A 20,002-nucleotide genomic window follows, 5' to 3' on the forward strand; every position below is an offset into this window, starting at 1 on the left:
CATTAGAGGGCGTCAGAGAGCAGATCAACGGCACTGCTATGAGCTTTTAAACCTATTATACACTTGTTCATAATCTTTTTATCTCCACTAGAACAGGTTTTCCAGCTTGAATGTTGATTATTTACCTCATATTCTCCATTGTTGCGGCTCCTCTCTTCCCAGTCTGTCAGTAACGCTCTGTTTACTTCCTGTCTCTATGAAGCCCCGCCTTCTGAAAAGCATACTGTGCTCTGATTGGTCGGCGGGATCAGTGTGTTGTGATTGGTCGAGCGCTTTGAGTGTGTTTGGGAAATGCCCCGCCCTTACCATAACCACCAGTTTAACACACTACTAACTAACTCAACCAGGCCCCGCCCCTTTATTCTGCGTTTGAATTATTATAATGAGGAATATTGTGACGTGTTCGTTCCCGGTAGAAACTCAAGACTACAATGGAGGCAATTAAGTTGAATCTACTATTTGTATAAAACAGTAAAATAAAACATTTCTTAATGAGTGGGAAATTCTGACCCATTGCACAATGACAGAGATTTTGATTGTTAATGACGAACTGAGAAACAAAAAAACCTATAATAACAAATTGTGATGGTTTGTTGGTTTGGTAAAGACAGTGAACGAGGAAAAACTTTATATTTTATGGCGTGTAGCAGAACCAGTTACAACAGGAAATACCTGTTAAAAAACCGCTTTTAAACCTAATGTCGTCGCTTTTCACTTCCTTGTAATTAAAAAGCAATCAAATGATAGATCAGGAAAGACAAGTGATGCTTGAGGGAAAGATGAAATTTAGAAAGATGTGTTGTTTTACAAGCGTTATATATAAAACGTGTAATTGACATGATAGATATTAAATATCTATCATGTCAATATGAAATAACCTGTCAATATTAAATGTCTATCATGTCGATATTAAATAACCTGCGTAAATAAATAAAGACGGGAGAAAAAATGAAGGATTAATAAATAGCTACAGGAAATGATTAATAAAGGGTAAAAGTAATACAATTAATTGTATTTGTTTTATGTCGTGTTGTCCCTTATTTTCGTATTATTTCGTTTTTATGTAAATATCTGTACTATTATATATGCTTGTTGTGTGGATTGTCAAAGTGTGTTTTTTGTGCTGTTTGATTCGCGCAAATGAAGCAGCGAGAAGCTAATTTTACATACAAACCGCGAGTCACTGCTGTCCTGGCGTGATGACGTGCACGGGAGGGTGTGTACGTACGTGGGGGGCGGGGCCAGCGACACACGTCATCACGTCGTGATAACACTGACACCGATCAGCAGCTCTATATCGGAATTTAGAGAGGCAGAAGAGACAAGCAAGCGCTTTAAATCTTCAGGTCAAGCTTCTCGTTGTTGTCTACCGTTGGAATACGAGGAGGTTTTATATCCGAGCGGTAAATAATGGCGGTTTTGGGAGGCGCGTGCCGGCTGATGCAGCGTGAGTGTGTTTATGAATCTAAATACACACACGAGACATTCATTCATTGAGTTGATTATGTAATCATAAATGTAATTAATCGTGCAGAATGAGCAGTATGAGGGCTTAAATGAGCTGTGTTTATGTCAGCTCTGTTCATGAAGGTTAAAGTGTCTCGGTGACTTTCCTCTGGTTTCTTTCTGCAGTTTTTCCCCTCTTCAGTCAATATTCGCACATATGTTTTCATTTGCTGGTTTCAAAATGAGTGCACCACGTTAACATGAGCGAATCGTCAACAAAAAGCGGGAGTTAAAGTTTCCGTGGCGTTAAACATCATGTTACACAACGTCATGCTTTTACAACTTGCGTAACTGCGTCATCAGCGACTCCTAGCGGCCGCGAGGCGCAACTGCAGCGCTCCGACACGAGACGCGTGCGATATTATTATGCTTTTATGTATTTATCATATCATAACATGCCACTGGAATTATGGTCAGTCTGGAAGAATATAGAGCAAATTATATGTACTAATCAAAAATAATATGTGATATGAATAATATTTAAGAATGAAAAATGCAAGAAATAAATTACATAGACAATAAACTTACTAAACCACACAAAGGCAGAATGCAATATTACATGTATAATGCCTTTACAGTTCATTAGCGCATAATTTATGTATCAAATAAGTAATTAAATTAAATGAATTTTTTGCTTTATTGGCATTGAAAATTGTATAAAAATGCAAAATATATATTTTTATTATTTAAGTTGATTTATAAAACAATGTTTCATGTGAATTTATTGTTTAAAAAAAATAATGCAAAAAACAAGTAGGCCTAAATATAATATAATAAAAATTCACTGTATAGTTTTATCGAGTCCTTTATTTATTTTCATGTTATTTATGTATTTTTTTAATGCAGTTGTGACCCTTCGTAATTAAAAACAAAAGTATGACCTTTCACACTAAAAAAGATGATCAATGCTGGGTTTATTTTTAAATGAACTAGGGCTGCATAACGATACACAAACATGCATGTATAATTTTAAGAAAAAAATCTACTTCTATATTAAGTATTTATAATTATATATAATATAAATTATATTAAAATATAAAAATGTATATAAACATGTAAATATTTTTTTAATGTATACAGTACATGCATGTGTGTGTATTTATAAATACATAATTATTTTACACAGTACACACACATATATGATGTAAACAAAAACTTTTATTCTGCAAACGATTAGTTGCGATTAGTAATCGTTATGCATCCCTAAAATGAACTATAAAATTCATCAAATGAAATACAGACTCAAAGTATTTTTGATGTCATACAGGTTTTTAACAAGGCTTGGGTGGATTTGTAATGCTTGTTTTTGTGCACAATGCCAATATTTATTCATTAACCTAATATATATATATATATATTTTTTTTTTTTGTGATAAATTTGATTGCAAAACCATGTGTTCATGTGCATATGCTCTGGTCATGCATGTGTTTCCTTCATATTTTGTGACTGACGGGCAAGTGTGTGTGTGTGTGTGTGTGTGTGTGTGTGTGTGTGTGTGTGTGTGTGTGTGTGTGTGTGTGTGTGTGTGTGTGTGTGTGTGTGTGTGTGTGTCTCAGTGGTCAGATGCAGTCCCTCCGCGGGTCTGTGCACGAGTGTGTTTCTCAGACGACAGTCGACGGCCGCTGCGTTCGCCACTTCACCCACTCCAGAGACTCAAGAGAACAGGTACAATTAAACACTCACGTCTTCCTGTGCGCCTCAAGGCCTGCTGGGAAATCACCTGATCACACATGCTCAAAAATAAAAACAAACACTAGTTCTGTAAAAAAACATCTAATAGTTAGGCTATGCCTTTAAACAGTATGATCGCCTCATTTTTAGTCATTCATGCAAGTGTCTCTTTGAATGAGGAAACTCTCCAAAGCTGTTTACCATTATATTTCATATTTGAAATCACCAATGAAACTTTACCAATTGCCCATTGGCTCTTTTATTTAGAAGGCGGGGTTTATTCTGTGATATTGCACGTTGTTCTTTCTCCCATTCATAGTAAAATCTAAAGTGTGCCACAGGGCTCCGTCTTAGGCCCGGTTTTGTTCTCTCTCCATTAGCCAATATTTTTCGTATTTTGCATCAGATTTCATATCATTGTTATGCAGATGACATAAAGCTTTATCTTCTAATAAAAACAGATGAGAAGAACATATCTCTCCAGTCATTGTTTGATTGTTTGTTAAAAGTCGGATAACTTTCTTTGATTAAATGACTCCCAAGACTGAAGTGCTAACAAATACCGTAGGCACTTGTGCAAAAAAAAAAGGGAGCCATTTTTAACCCGACACTTGTATTTGATAAACAAATAAACTCTAAAAAGTGTTTTTCAGCTTCAGATGGTTGTTATCCTTCAATTTATGGACTTTTCCTCCATTAATCCATGCGTTATTTCATCAAGTCTGGACTACTGCAGATTTTAGGGGTTGTTCAATCTCGTTTATTTCGCCTCCAGTTTGTCCAAATTCTGCCACCAGACTTTTAGAAGGGACTAAAAAAAGTATTTCTCCTGTTTTGATTAGTTTGCACTGGCTTCCCATTGAGTATAACTTAAGTTACATTGATTATTGCTTAAAACTTAAGAGAGAATCATGAATTTTGTGCCTTTGTCCTTAAGATCTGCCTCTTCTGACTGCACATCTTTGCTTAAGACAAATATTTTTAAAGTCCCCTTGTAGTCAATCATTTGTCCCTTAAAACTCATCTTAGACCACCAAAATTACATATTTAAAAGTTGTTTTATACATGGTTCTATGAATATGCAAATGAGCTCCGCCTCCACTCACTCAGCTTGTCGTTATTAAATGCGCTATACACAGTCAAACCAAAATTTATTCAGACACCTTCTACATTTCTCACATTACCACGGTTTATTCACTATAGTTTAGAAAATGGTGATAAAATATGAGCAGAACTCAGTTGATATTTGACTGGTTTTGTCCGTCCTTCTGTTAGACTGTCTCTCTCACACACACACACACACACGCGCACACACACACACACACACACACACAGTTGATATTTGACAGGTTTTGTCCATCCTTCTGTTAGACTGTCTCACACACACACACACACACACACAGGTTTTGTCCATCCTTCTGTTAGACTGTCTCACACACACACACACACACACACACACACACACACACACAGGTTTTGTCCATCCTTCTGTTAGACTGTCTCACACACACACACACAGGTTTTGTCCATCCTTCTGTTAGACTGTCTCACACACACACACACACACACAGGTTTTGTCCATCCTTCTGTTAGACTGTCTCACACACACACACACACAGGTTTTGTCCATCCTTCTGTTAGACTGTCTCACACACACACACACACACACACACAGGTTTTGTCCATCCTTCTGTTAGACTGTCTCACACACACACACACACACACACACACACAGGTTTTGTCCATCCTTCTGTTAGACTGTCTCACACACACACACACACACACACACACACACACACACACACAACACACAGGTTTTGTCCATCCTTCTGTTAGACTGTCTCACACACACACAACACACAGGTTTTGTCCATCCTTCTGTTAGACTGTCTCACACACACACACACACACACACACACACACACACACACACACAGGTTTTGTCCATCCTTCTGTTAGACTGTCTCACACATGAATAAGTTGAATATCTGTCAGCTGGTAAATTTAACTACACAATTAGATAATACCAGTTTAGCTCAACCAGTGACCAAGCAATGCTTCATTGTGTTCAGTGTGTGTGTAAAAAGAGCATTAGTAATTTAAGACAAAACACTGAAGAAAACATGATCAGCTCAAAGTTTCCCAATCATGTTTGGCCCCAAATCTTTATACATTTTACAGGTAGTCACTGTATGAAGAATTTTTTTTGGTATAATATGTCACAGTTTACTTTATTTTGCTCTCCTCACTTACATAAATGAAGTATACTGCACACACTAGTAAAAAAAAATATCAAAAATTATATCTGGTGTCTGAATAATTTTAGGTTTGACTGTAAATAAACTAGTCACAACCACGTTAGTTTGCAATATGCTGTTGGTTGGAAATGCACCGCTGATCGACTTCATTCATTTCATCTGCAGAAAACCCAAAACAGGGATTCTGATGTTGAACATGGGCGGCCCGGAGAAACTGGAGGACGTGCATGACTTCCTCCTACGGCTCTTCATGGACACGGACCTCATGAAACTTCCCGTGCAAAAGTAAGAATCTCTGCTCTGGAGTGAGTGAACACACACACAGATCACTGTCGCGTCTTCTAGAGCTTCTCAAATGTGACCACAAAACCAGTCACATGGGTCAATTTTCTGAAATTGAGATGTATACATCATATAAAGCTGGATAAATAAGCTTTTCATTGATGTGTGGTTTGTTATGATATGACAATATTTGGTCGAGACACAACTATTGAAAATCTGGAATCTGAGGAGCAAAAAAATGTAAACATTGAGAAAATCTGCTTTAAAGTTGTGCATTTATGTTCACGATTGTGCTGCATTCACTCACAAAAATACATGTTTTATATATTTACGGTAGGACATTTACTAAATATCTTCATGAACATGATCTTAATATCCTCATGATTTTTGGCATAACAGAAAAATGTATAATTTTGACCCATACAATGTATAGTTGCTATTGCCACAGATATACCCGTGCGACTCCAGACTGGTGTAGTGATCCAGGGTCTCGTGTGTGTGTGTGTGTGTGTGTGTGTGTCGCAGTAAACTCGGCCCTTTCATTGCCAAGAGACGCACACCGAAGATCCAGGAGCAGTACAGCAAGATCGGGGGAGGCTCTCCTATCAAAGCCTGGACCAGCATGCAGGGCGAAGGGATGGTCAAACTCCTGGACGAGATGTGTCCGGAGACGGGTGAGACACAATACACCTGGACTCTTAACCCTTTAGAACCTGAAGATAAAATGGGTGTTTTTCACATATATATATTTCTTTTTACTGTAAAATTCTAAAACAATGTGCAATATCTTCATGTGCAAGGTGTTATCTTTTTCAGACAAATTACAGTTATTGACCGTTATTGTGTGTGGTGAGTTTGTAAATAGAATTTAAATAGACAAAAATAAAAAAAACGAGAATACATTTTCTGATTTTTATTTAGAAAAAAACAGAAAAATCACGAACACTTTAAAGTTGAAAAATGAAATATAATACATCTATACAAGTCTTTTTTGTGACATTGGGTTGCACAGTTTTCATTTAGGACACTTTTTTTCATACACGCACACATACAAATGCGTGCATTCATATTAGGCACACACACACACACACACACACACACATACACATGCACACCACATGTAGAGACCACACTTCTCTCGCCATGTATTTGTTCGTTTCTTTTATTATTTTTTGCAATCCACAACACTCTAAACCGTATCTCTCTGTTCAAACCCTTCCTTACCGCTTTGCCAGAAAGCGGCTGTCATTTGCTGACGGAAAGCATTAACTTTTAATAAGCTTATGCTTCATCCTACTCCTTTTCGGACATGTTGGTTTCATATTATTAACATAAATTGTTTGGTTTGTTTGTTTTTTTGATTTTTCAGTTTACTTTCTTTTGTTACTTGTTTTATGTTTATGTTCGAAATAAAGCATTAAATAAATAAAATAAATAAAAATAAATAAATAAATACATATACATACAAGCAAACAAACACACACACACACACATACACACATACATGCATACATACAAGCAAACAAACACACATACATACAAGCAAACAAACACGCACACACACACACACACACACACACACACATACATGCATACATACAAGCAAACAAACACACATACATACAAGCAAACAAACACGCACACACACACACACACACACACACACACATACATGCATACATACAAGCAAACAAACACACATACATACAAGCAAACAAACACACACACACACACACACACACACACACACACACACATACATGCATACATACAAGCAAACAAACACGCACACACACACACACACATACACACACACACCTAACAGTACAGTCATATGGTCGGTATAAAAAAATTAATAAACTCTTAAACATAAAGATCCCGAAATGGAATTTTCACAGCGATGCCAATAACCATTTTAATAATCTCATAAAAATAACCTTTTGTGCAGTTGAAGGATTCTAAGGATGGTAAAAGCTCTTCATTAACTAACTAAAGAACCTTTATTTTTAAAGTCTAATAGAAGCATTTAATAGAAATATTTGTATTATATGCAGTATTATTTTTGTAACAGAATCGTCTTTATAACTGAAAACGTATAGCTTGGTCTGTGGCATATAAAATATTGAAAATATACAAAGCAACGTTCAAATTGTAATGCTGACCAGCTTTGAGAGAGTCTGATGTGTCGAGTGTCTTTACTAACGGATCATAAACTAATCAGAGACAAACAGACAAACTGTCGTCTTCCCTGAAAAGATATGCAGTCGGTGTTTAGTGCTGATAAAGATGAGATAAGAGTGTGTGTGTGAGTGATAGATGAACCTCAGAGGAGTGTCTCTCACACACACACACACACACACCTCTGATAAACTCATGAATGACTTCAGTGGGACTTCCTACTTGAAAAGCACCATATTCCTCTTTTCATAAGGTTAGCAGTTTTTCATGAACAGACAAGATTTAGTTATGATCCACAGTAACCTGCGTATGAAATATTTCCAACAATATGCTATAATGTCATCCCATAACATCAAGTGTTCAAGTAAACTAATAAAGTACTCTCAATGTACAGTAAACTAACTGTATAAATCAGGAAAATAAATCAGTCTGGTCATATCAACAATACAAATTATGAATTAATTATAATATTAAAAATAATTAAAAGCAGCTAAATAATCTGCTAATCAGATAATTAGTCTTCAAAATAATAATAATATTAATAAAACTTGAGTAGGATGGGGAAATGTGCCAGTAACTGTGTTATGATTTGGTTCTGAGCATAAAAAAAATATTAAATATTTACAACAAAATGCTTGAATTTCCAAAGCATGTGTTGAATTAACAAACAAATTAATTAACAAATCATATTAACTGATAAATTAACTCTCAATTTATAGTAAAATATTTAAATAATCTAATAATAAAATTAAAATTCAGCTATTATCAACATAAGAGATTAAAACAATTAATTGTGCAAAACATGATTATTATCGTTAACTAAAACTATTAAAACATTTGTGTTAATTTAAATAAAGCTAAATTAAATAATATATAAATATTAGTTAAAAAACTTAAACTAAACGAAATTAGAAATATTGCTTATTGCTTTTTTTAGAGTAATATTAACTGGAAATAAATAACTAAATCTATCTAAAACTTAAATAAGTGAAAACTAAATAACAATATTTAAATAATAATAATAATAAAATGACAGCACATAGTGAAATTACTAAAAATTAAACTAAAATTAGTATGAAAAATAAAAATATTATTTCAAAATATTAATAAAATAAAAGTAAATTATAATAGAATAAAAACTGCAGAATAAACTAAGCAACTAGCAATCAACAAGTTTAACAAAAATCAACAAAGTAAAAAAAAAAAAGAACTTTAAATAAACCAGACGAAGTAAAGATGTAGTATAAGATTAAATGTGATAATTAATGTGTGTGATGAAATGAGCCAGTGATAATCAGTGTTGATCATCTGTCTCTGTGTGTTTGTGTAGCTCCACACAAGTTTTACATCGGGTTCCGGTACGTGAGTCCTCTGACTGAGGAAGCCATCGAGCAGATGGAGAAGGATGGAGTGGAGAGAGCCGTGGCCTTCACACAATACCCACAATACAGCTGTTCTACCACAGGTGCCGCTCGCTCACACCACTGTCACACCTTTACAGAGCTGAGGCTAAACACGGCAGATTAGCAATCCCAGAACTCCTCTGATGGGAGTGGAAAGTTCTGCGGCTGATCTACTGACAATGCGCACATTAAAGGTGCAGTAAGCCATTTCTGAGAAACTCTGCTGAGTGGATCGGACCGAGCAGAACAACACACTTGTAGCCAATCAGCAGTAGGGGGCGTGTCCACTCATAATAGGGAGGAGAGAGAGAGGCAATCAGCAGTAGGGGGCGTGTCCACTCATAATAGGGAGGAGAGAGAGAGGCAATCAGCAGTAGGGGCGTGTCCACTCATAATAGGGAGGAGTGAGAGAGGCAATCAGCAGTAGGGGGCGTGTCCACTCATAATAGGGAGGAGAGAGAGAGGCGATCAGCAGTAGGGGGCGTGTCCACTCATAATGGGGAGGAGAGAGAGAGGCAATCAGCAGTAGGGGGCGTGTCCACTCATGATGGGTGAGGAGAGAGAGAGGCGATCAGCAGTAGGGGGCGTGTCCACTCATAATAGGGAGGAGAGAGAGAGGCAATCAGCAGTAGGGGGCGTGTCCACTCATAATAGGGAGGAGAGAGAGAGGCAATCAGCAGTAGAGGGCGTGTCCACTCATAATAGGGAGGAGAGAGAGAGGCAATCAGCAGTAGGGGGCGTGTCCACTCATAATAGGGAGGAGAGAGAGAGGCAATCAGCAGTAGGGGGCGTGTCCACTCATAATAGGGAGGAGAGAGAGGCAATCAGCAGTAGGGGGCGTGTCCACTCATAATAGGGAGGAGAGAGAGAGGCAATCAGCAGTAGGGGGCGTGTCCACTCATAATAGAGAGGAGAGAGAGAGGCAATCAGCAGTAGGGGGCGTCTCCACTCATAATAGGGAGGAGAGAAAGGCAATCAGCAGTAGGGGGCGTGTCCACTCATAATAGGGAGGAGAGAGAGGCAATCAGCAGTAGGGGGCGTGTCCACTCATAATAGGGAGGAGAGAAAGAGGCAATCAGCAGTAGGGGGCGTGTCCACTCATAATAGGGAGGAGAGAGAGAGGCAATCAGCAGTAGGGGGCGTGTCCACTCATAATAGGGAAGAGAGAGAGAGGCAATCAGCAGTAGGGGGCGTGTCCACTCATAATAGGGAGGAGAGAAAGAGGCAATCAGCAGTAGGGGGCGTGTCCACTCATAATAGGGAAGAGAGAGAGGCAATCAGCAGTAGGGGGCGTGTCCACTCATAATAGGGAAGAGAGAGAGAGGCAATCAGCAGTAGGGGGCGTGTCCACTCATAATAGGGAAGAGAGAGAGAGGCAATCAGCAGTAGGGGGCGTGTCCACTCATAATAGGGAGGAGAGAAAGAGGCAATCAGCAGTAGGGGGCGTGTCCACTCATAATAGGGAAGAGAGAGAGAGGCAATCAGCAGTAGGGGGCGTGTCCACTCATAATAGGGAAGAGAGAGAGAGGCAATCAGCAGTAGGGGGCGTGTCCACTCATAATAGGGAGGAGAGAAAGAGGCAATCAGCAGTAGGGGGCGTGTCCACTCATAATAGGGAAGAGAGAGAGAGGCAATCAGCAGTAGGGGGCGTGTCCACTCATAATAGGGAAGAGAGAGAGAGGCAATCAGCAGTAGGGGGCGTGTCCACTCATAATAGGGAGGAGAGAAAGAGGCGATCAGCAGTAGGGGGCGTGTCCACTCATAATAGGGAGGAGAGAAAGAGGCAATCAGCAGTAGGGGGCGTGTCCACTCATAATAGGGAGGAGAGAAAGAGGCAATCAGCAGTAGGGGGCGTGTCCACTCATAATAGGGAGGAGAGAAAGAGGCAATCAGCAGTAGGGGGCGTGTCCACTCATAATAGGGAGGAGAGAAAGAGGCAATCAGCAGTAGGGGGCGTGTCCACTCATAATAGGGAGGAGAGAGAGAGGCAATCAGCAGTAGGGGGCGTGTCCATTCATAATAGGTAGGAGAGAGAGAGGCAATCAGCAGTAGGGGGCGTGTCCACTCATAATAGGGAGGAGAGAAAGAGGCAATCAGCAGTAGGGGGTGTGTCCACTCATAATAGGGAGGAGAGAAAGAGGCAATCAGCAGTAGGGGGCGTGTCCACTCATAATAGGGAGGAGAGAAAGAGGCAATCAGCAGTAGGGGGTGTGTCCACTCATAATAGGGAGGAGAGAGAGAGGCAATCAGCAGTAGGGGGCGTGTCCATTCATAATAGGGAGGAGAGAGAGAGGCAATCAGCAGTAGGGGGCGTGTCCACTCATAATAGGGAGGAGAGAGAGAGGCAATCAGCAGTAGGGGGCGTGTCCACTCATAATAGGGAGGAGAGAGAGAGGCAATCAGCAGTAGGGGGTGTGTCCACTCATAATAGGGAGGAGAGAGGCAATCAGCAGTAGGGGGCGTGTCCACTCATAATAGGGAGGAGAGAGAGGCAATCAGCAGTAGGGGGCGTGTCCACTCATAATAGGGAGGAGAGAGAGAGGCAATCAGCAGTAGGGGGCGTGTCCACTCATAATAGGGAGGAGAGAGAGAGGCAATCAGCAGTAGGGGGTGTGTCCACTCATAATAGGGAGGAGAGAGGCAATCAGCAGTAGGGGGCGTGTCCACTCATAATAGGGAGGAGAGAAAGAGGCAATCAGCAGTAGGGGGTGTGTCCACTCATAATAGGGAGGAGAGAGAGAGGCAATCAGCAGTAGGGGGCGTGTCCATTCATAATAGGGAGGAGAGAGAGAGGCAATCAGCAGTAGGGGGCGTGTCCACTCATAATAGGGAGGAGAGAGAGAGGCAATCAGCAGTAGGGGGCGTGTCCACTCATAATAGGGAGGAGAGAGAGAGGCAATCAGCAGTAGGGGGCGTGTCCACTCATAATAGGGAGGAGAGAAAGAGGCAATCAGCAGTAGGGGGCGTGTCCACTCATAATAGGGAGGAGAGAAAGAGGCAATCAGCAGTAGGGGGCGTGTCCACTCATAATAGGGAGGAGAGAGGCAATCAGCAGTAGGGGGCGTGTCCACTCATAATAGGGAGGAGAGAGAGAGGCAATCAGCAGTAGGGGGCGTCTCCACTCATAATAGGGAGGAGAGAAAGGCAATCAGCAGTAGGGGGCGTGTCCACTCATAATAGGGAGGAGAGAGGCAATCAGCAGTAGGGGGCGTGTCCACTCATAATAGGGAGGAGAGAGAGGCAATCAGCAGTAGGGGGCGTGTCCACTCATAATAGGGAGGAGAGAGAGAGGCAATCAGCAGTAGGGGGCGTGTCCACTCATAATAGGGAGGAGAGAGAGAGCCAATCTGCTGTAGGGGGCGTGTCCACTCGCGATCGGGGAGATTTGAAGAAAGACTGTAGAAAGAGAGATGATTAAGAGACATTACAAAAGAGAAAACCTCAGAGGAATAAAATAGTGGAAAATACCAGTAAACCTTAGTAAAAAGCTCTGCAAAGTTCCAAAGCACAAAGTCCCTCCAGTGGGAGTTCTTCTCTATATCAGAGTCAGTGTTTCTGAACTCCTGAAACGCCTCCATTGTAGTCTCGAGTTTCTTCCGGGAACACGTCACAATATTCCTCCTCATAATAATTAATACGCAGAATAAAGGGGCGGGGCCTGGTTGAGTTAGTTAGTAGTGTGCTAAACTGGTGCTTATGGTAAGGGGCGGGGCATTTCCCAAACACACTCGAAGCGCTCGACCAATCACAACACACTGCTCCCGCCGACCAATCAGAGCACAGTGTGCTTTTCAGAAGGCGGGGCTTCATAGAGACAGGAAGTAAACAGAGCGTTACTGACAGACTGGGAAGAGAGGAGCCGCAACAATGGAGAATATGAGGAGAATAATCAACATTCAAGCTGGAAAACCTGTTCTAGTGGAGACTAAACACATCAAGACTTTGTAAACGGCAGAATGCCCTCCTCCCATAGATTTTGCATCTGAAAAATAAATTTCCTACATATGCAATAAGTTAGGCCACAAAAATAACTATCCATTGCTAATGTTTCCTTGCGTGTCTTCAGTAAATCCTAGTAGTTTTTAGCGCCTGAAGAGCGTCTGCTCTGGCTCAAGCCGTTAGTAGATCTGACCCGTAGGGTTTGTAATTGCTTCATGTTTTTGTAAAATCATCTTTCTGATGCGTCTGAAGTGTAATCTGTGAACGTGTGTGTGTTCAGGCAGCAGTCTGAACGCTATATACAGATACTACAATGACCGCGCTGACAGACCAAAGATGCGCTGGAGTGTGATTGACAGGTGGCCCACACACCCTCTGCTGATTGAGGTAACGCATGACGATCACACTGAACACTAATGTTTTTGGAGTTTAGTAAAGTCAACTAGATTTACTGTTTATCCAGGTGATTTGTCAAATGCATTTTAATTGACAAAATGTTAATTAAAGAAAAAACTTTTGAAGATGCACATTTGCCTTATTCAATATAAATTTGTATTATTGTATTAATATTTTTTTATTTTATATATATATATATATATATATATATATATATATATATATATATATAATATTGATCATTTGAATTGACAAAATGTAAAAGATTTTGAACTTTTGAAGATGCTTTGGGATGCACATTTTCCTTATTCAATATAAATATGTATTGTATTAATATTTAAAAAAAAATATATATATATATAATATTAATAATGATCATTTGAATTGACAAAATGTAAAAGATTTTGAACTTTTGAAGATGCTTTGGGATGCACATTTTACTTATTTAATATAAATATGTATTATTGTATTAATATTTTGTTATATATATAATATTAATAATAATATTTATCATTTGAATTGACACAATTTTAAACATTTAGAACTTTTGAAGATGCTTTGGGATGCACATTTTCCTTATTCAATATAAATATGTATTGTATTCATATTTAAAAAAAATATATATATATATATAATATTAATAATGATCATTTGAATTGACAAAATGTAAAAGATTTTGAACTTTTGAAGATGCTTTGGGATGCACATTTGCCTTATTCAATATAAATATGTATTATTGTATTAATATTTTTTAATATATATATATATATATATAAAATATTAACATTGATCATTTGAATTGCCAAAATTTTAAAGATTTTAAACTTTTGAAGATGCTTTGGGATGCACATTTGCCTTATTCAATATAAATATGTATTATTGTATTAATCTTTTTTTAATAATTCAATATAAATGTTATTTTATTAATCATTTATAGTTCATCTGAATACTCTTGCTCTCATCTTTAGTTGTCTGCTGCTCTCTCGCTGTCAGCATCATTATTCCGTCACGTCTCTCGCTGCAATGAAAGATGATTTGTGTTTTCTTCCAGTGTTTTTCTGATCATATCCGTAATGAGCTGGAGAAGTTTCCTCCGGAGAAGAGAGACGATGTGGTGATTCTGTTCTCGGCTCACTCCCTGCCGCTCTCTGTGAGTCACACACAACGTCTGACGCGCTGGTGTGTTGTTTCCACTGAGAAGTACTGAACTGTGTGTGTGTGTGTGTGTGTGTGTGTGTGTTTAGGTGGTGAACAGGGGCGACCCGTACCCACAGGAGGTTGGCGCTACAGTTCAGAGGGTGATGGAGCGATTAGGCCACTGTAACCCGTACAGACTCGTCTGGCAGTCAAAGGTCACGATCACTTCATAAAGCCACATGTCAATAGCTGTGTTTCCATCCAAAATTGCGAATTTAACACGTGTTCCTGGATCACAAACCCAGTCTGGAGCCGCACGGGTATATCTGTGGCAATAGCAACTATACATTGTATGGGTCAAAATTATAAATTTTTCTTTTATGCCAAAAATCATGAGTATATTAAGATCATGTTCCATGAAGATATTTAGTAAATGGCCTACCGTAAATATATAAAACATGTATTTCTGTGAGTGAATGCAGCACAATCGTGAACATAAATGCACAACTTTAAAGCATATTTTCTCAATGTTTACATTTTTTTGCTCCTCAGATTCCAGATTTTCAATAGTTGTGTCTCGACCAAATATTGTCCTATCCTAACAAACCACACATCAATGGAGAGATTATTTATTCAGATTTCTGATGATGTATACATCTATATTTCCCAAAAATTACCCATGTGACTGGTTTTGTGGTCCAGGGTCACAAAGATGCTGAGATGTGATTGGTCCGCCGGTTACTCCAGTTATCCAATCACAGCCTCTCATGAGTCACTTGTTGCTCATCGAGGGATTTATTCATCAAACGTGTTTACATTGTAGTTTATGTGCATGTTTTTTTAAGCCGATAAAAATTGCATCCACTTCATTTGAGCGCATACGTTTTTATGAGCAATTTTAGGATTTATGCGCATCTTGGCGTTTCTGTCCAGGTTATTATTTTTATGCGATATCCCAAAATATAAATATGTGGCTGGAAACATAACTGATTGAATTGGCTTTTCTGCATCTCATTTCAGAAACAGAAAAAAAAATCCAAATATAAAATGAGCTAATGAGACACACATCCAGATGTTGTTTAACTCATGTAATGTTTGATTGTAAAGAGTAATTTTTTTTGTATTATTTTGTGCGGTCTGTACGTTACTCTAGTGCAAGTTAAACTGACTACTTTTTAATTTTTACTTGATTGCGTTTCTGTACTCCCTACAATTATATTTTTCGTCTTGAAAAAGTCTCGTTATTATTATCTTGATCATTTTTAGTTTTCCCCCTTTAACCCAAACCTCTGTATGTCTGTCTGACAAAACAATTTATGCAATTTAATTAACTTAGCATGAAGATGATTCAGAATGATAAAAAAAATTTAATAGTTTGCACTTTTTTTATAATTTTTTTATAAGTGTCAGATCCTTTTAATTGAGTAAAGTTTGCACTCAGTGTCTGTACTTTCTGTAAAGTATAATATTTGAGGACTTTTGTTTTGTTTTTTATAATGATTTCGATTGTAGTTTTAGAGCAGCTGATAAACAGAGGCATCTAGTGGTCATTGGCTGTAACTGCACTGCAGTATTGAAGCCCGTTTCTGACACATCTTGCTTTGGTAAATCTTAATTATGACATACTACGATTTTGACCTTTTATATTATAATTATGACATGAGTTGAAATTGAGATAAAGGCGAAGGAGTCTTTTTAAATAATAATTTCTTCGTACTATTGTTGGGTATGTCATAATTATGATTTACAAAAGCATGATTTCTCTCTCTCTCTCATGTGTTGTAAATGGACTCCCATAGCTGTGCGTGTGATGGTGAATTGTGTCCCTGCTGGGCTCCTGTAGGTGGGGCCGATGCCGTGGATGGGGCCGCAGACTGATGATGTCATCAAGGGCCTGTGTGAGCGCGGGAAGAAGAATCTCCTGCTGGTTCCCATCGCCTTCACCAGCGACCACATCGAAACACTGCACGAGCTCGACATCGAGTACTCACAGATCCTCGGAGAAGAGGTGTGTGCGTGTGTGTGCGTGTGTGTGTGTGTGTGTGTGCGTGTGTGTGTGTGTGTGTGTGTGTGTGTGTGTGTGTGTGTGTGTGTGTGTGTGTGTGTGTGCGTGTGTGCGTGTGTGCGTGTGTGCGTGTGTGCGTGTGTGTGTGTGTGTGTGTGTGTGCGCGCGATTATTAAAAACTGATATTTATATTATGTTTATCATCACTGTCATATGAATTATAGTAATACTATTTATATGGCTATTAATAGTAATAGTTATATAAAGTTGAAGTAACATTTAAAGTAATATGATTTTATACTTCCATGATAGTATTTATATAATAATATATTATGTAAATCATTATTGTTATATTCTATAAATTTAGATTAATATTATTTATATTATTAGTAATAGTAATTCTACTCTATTATTAATAATACATTTTGTATAATAATATGTATAATATATTATGTATATCATTATTGTATATATTATAAAGCAAACCCGAACCCTATAGTACATGTTATACTACCGGTCAAAAGTTTTATTTTTAAGTAACTTTTATTCATCAAGGATGCATTGATCAAAAGTGACAGTAAAGACATTTATAATGTTACAAAGATACTATTTAAAATAAATGCTGTTCTTTTGAATGCTGTTCTCTCTTTCTATTCATCAGAGAATCCTGAAAAATAAAATGTTTCACAGTTTCCACAGAAATATGAACTGTTTTTAACACTGATAATAATCATAAATGTTTATGAGCATCAAATCATCATATTACACTGATTAGTGAAGGATCATGTGACACTGAAGACTGGAGTAATGATGATAAATTCAGCTTTGATCACAGGAATAAATTACACTTTACTGTATATTCACATAGAAAACTGATGATTTACACTGGAATAATATGTCACTGTTTTTACTGTATATTTGATCAAATAAACAAAAGTTTGGTGAGCAGAAGAGACTTTTTAAAAGTTGTGTATAGTTACATTGTAACAAGAACACCTTAAAATAATATGTAACTTTTTAGACTGTGATGTTATTGGTTAATATGGCATGTGAAAGGGGGATTTGTGTGCACATTTTGAGTAATAACGTCACCAGGCTTTCAGCTAGTTGCCAAGGCAAAATTTGGTGAATTACTTTAAACTAAAAATAAAAAATATATAGACATATTAAAAAAATAAATAATAATAATTACTAAATAATAATAAAATTACTTAAACTTTAAAATTAAATTGAAAACAAAAACATATAAAAATAAAATTAATTCAAAGCATTAACAACCTATTATATTATTTTCAGTGTGGAGTGGAGAACATCAGACGAGCAGAATCTCTCAATGGAAATCCTCTGTTCTTCAGGGTAAGAGTCTCTACAGCAGCAATAACATCATCACTTCACATAATATCAATATTTACCCACATACACGGTTTTGATATATATATACACACACACTCTCTCTCTCGTGTGTGTGTATCAGTAAGATTGTTTTTTAAGAAATCAATACTTGTATTCATCAAGGATTCATAAAACCGATCAAAAGTGATCATAAAACCAGGAAGACATTTATGATGTTCCAAAATGTTCTCTTTCAAATTTAAATGCTGTTCTTTACAACTTTCTATTCATCAAAGAATCCTGTAAAATAAAATGTATCAAGGTTTTCACAAAAATATGAACTGTTTTCAACATTGCTTATAATCATGAAATTGAGCATCAAATCATCATATTAGATATGCAGTGCCCCGCCCCCTATGCCCTGCAGTGCCCCGCCCCCTATGAGTGCCCCGCCCCACTATGCACTGTATGCAGTGCCCCGCCCTCTATGCCCTGCAGTGCCCCGCCCCCTATGAGTGCCGCGGGCCCCCTATTCAGTGCCCTGCCCCCTATGCAGTGTACTGGGCGGGGCATTTATTATGCAGTGCCCCGCCCCCTATGCAGTGCCCCGCCCCCTATGAGTGCCGCGGGCCCCCTATTCAGTGCCCTGCCCCCTATGCAGTGTACTGGGCGGAGCATTTATTATGCAGTGCCCCGCCCCCTATGCAGTGCCCCGCCCCCTATGAGTGCCGCGGGCCCCCTATGCAGTGTACTGGGCGGGGCATTTATTATGCAGTGCCCCGCCCCGCCCCCAATGCAGTGTACTGGGCGGGGCATTTATTATGCAGTGCCCCGCCCCCTATGCAGTGCCCCGCCCCGCCCCCTATGCAGTGTACTGGGCGGGGCATTTATTATGCAGTGCCCCGCCCCCTATGCAGTGCCCCGCCCCCTATGCAGTGTACTGGGCCGGGCATTTATTATGCAGTGCCCCGCCCCCTATGCAGTGCCCCGCCCCCTATGCAGTGTACTGGGCGGGGCATTTATTATGCAGTGCCCCGCCCCCTATGCAGTGCCCCCTCACTAGGTTTTGTCACGGAACAAGCATGTAACCTCTCGTGGTCTCTCTCTGGTTCTCTCAGGCGTTGGCTGATCTGGTTCAGTCTCATCTGAAGTCCGACGAGTCGTGTTCCCGTCAGCTGACCCTCCGCTGTCCGCTGTGTGTGAACCCCACCTGTGGGCAGGCCAAGGCCTTCTTCGCCAGCCAGAAACCCTGACCTCTGACCTCTGACCTCTCATCAGGACCAGATTCATTCATGCGGTTTAAACCTGTGTGATTGTGTTTCTTCTGTGGAGATATTGAGCTGAAAACACCATTAAAGCATCATGTGACTGAATGTAGTTGAACATAATGCTCGAGTCATATGTCATGACATAATAATCAGAGAAATCAATGAAACATTTAAACAGAATATAAAGAATCTGAAAAAACAAAGAAATTTGCGTGTGTTCTTTGTTGAGTATCATATTTGATACATCCGGCTTTTATAGCTATTATATACAGCATAAGATGATATTGAAATGCTTTGTTTTGTGATCAAATCTCTGTAGTTTTAAAATATATAATGCAATGTGATACACGGATGTTTGAGAGATGAACATATTTGATACTTTTCTATTAAATTATGTCTGGATAATCAAATAAACCTGCTTTCAGTTGAAATATTACTAACAATATCAATCTTATGCTCATGTGTACTTGATAAAAAAATCCATAAAGGTGGACGTTTGTACAATTACACTAAAATGACGTTTACTTGCTAAAAGAAATCCTCATGATTGCGTGCAACAGGTTTTGATCATGTCGAGGCCGTTGGTTATTAATTATGATACAGTAGTTTAAGTTTTATAGGGTTAG

The 20,002-nt window shown here is 38.9% G+C and overlaps 1 protein-coding gene across 1 annotated transcript; it reads left to right on the forward strand.

The window, feature by feature from the left end:
* The first annotated feature begins 1,185 nt into the window (after positions 1-1,185).
* fech (ferrochelatase) lies at positions 1,186-19,790 on the forward strand. The gene is made up of 11 exons (XM_079584982.1): positions 1,186-1,447; positions 3,064-3,172; positions 5,602-5,721; positions 6,244-6,392; positions 9,227-9,361; positions 13,519-13,625; positions 14,686-14,784; positions 14,879-14,986; positions 16,615-16,779; positions 18,073-18,132; positions 19,227-19,790. The coding sequence occupies exons 1-11, from the start codon at positions 1,411-1,413 to the stop codon at positions 19,359-19,361; spliced, it is 1,224 nt and encodes a 407-aa protein (XP_079441108.1). The 5' UTR covers positions 1,186-1,410; the 3' UTR covers positions 19,362-19,790.
* The last annotated feature ends 212 nt before the right edge of the window (positions 19,791-20,002 follow it).

Source organism: Phoxinus phoxinus (genome assembly GCF_949152265.1).
Source record: "Phoxinus phoxinus genome assembly, chromosome: 17".
In the NCBI taxonomy this organism is placed as follows: domain Eukaryota; kingdom Metazoa; phylum Chordata; class Actinopteri; order Cypriniformes; family Leuciscidae; genus Phoxinus; species Phoxinus phoxinus.

Bases quoted from the DNA above. Each gene is read 5' to 3' on its own strand.
- fech (XM_079584982.1), top strand. From the start codon at position 1,411: ATGGCGGTTTTGGGAGGCGCGTGCCGGCTGATGCAGC. The intron at 3,173-5,601 runs GTACAATTAAAC...TTTCATCTGCAG, and splicing joins CCAGAGACTCAAGAGAACAG to AAAACCCAAAACAGGGATTC. The intron at 13,626-14,685 runs GTAACGCATGAC...GTTTTCTTCCAG, and splicing joins CACACCCTCTGCTGATTGAG to TGTTTTTCTGATCATATCCG.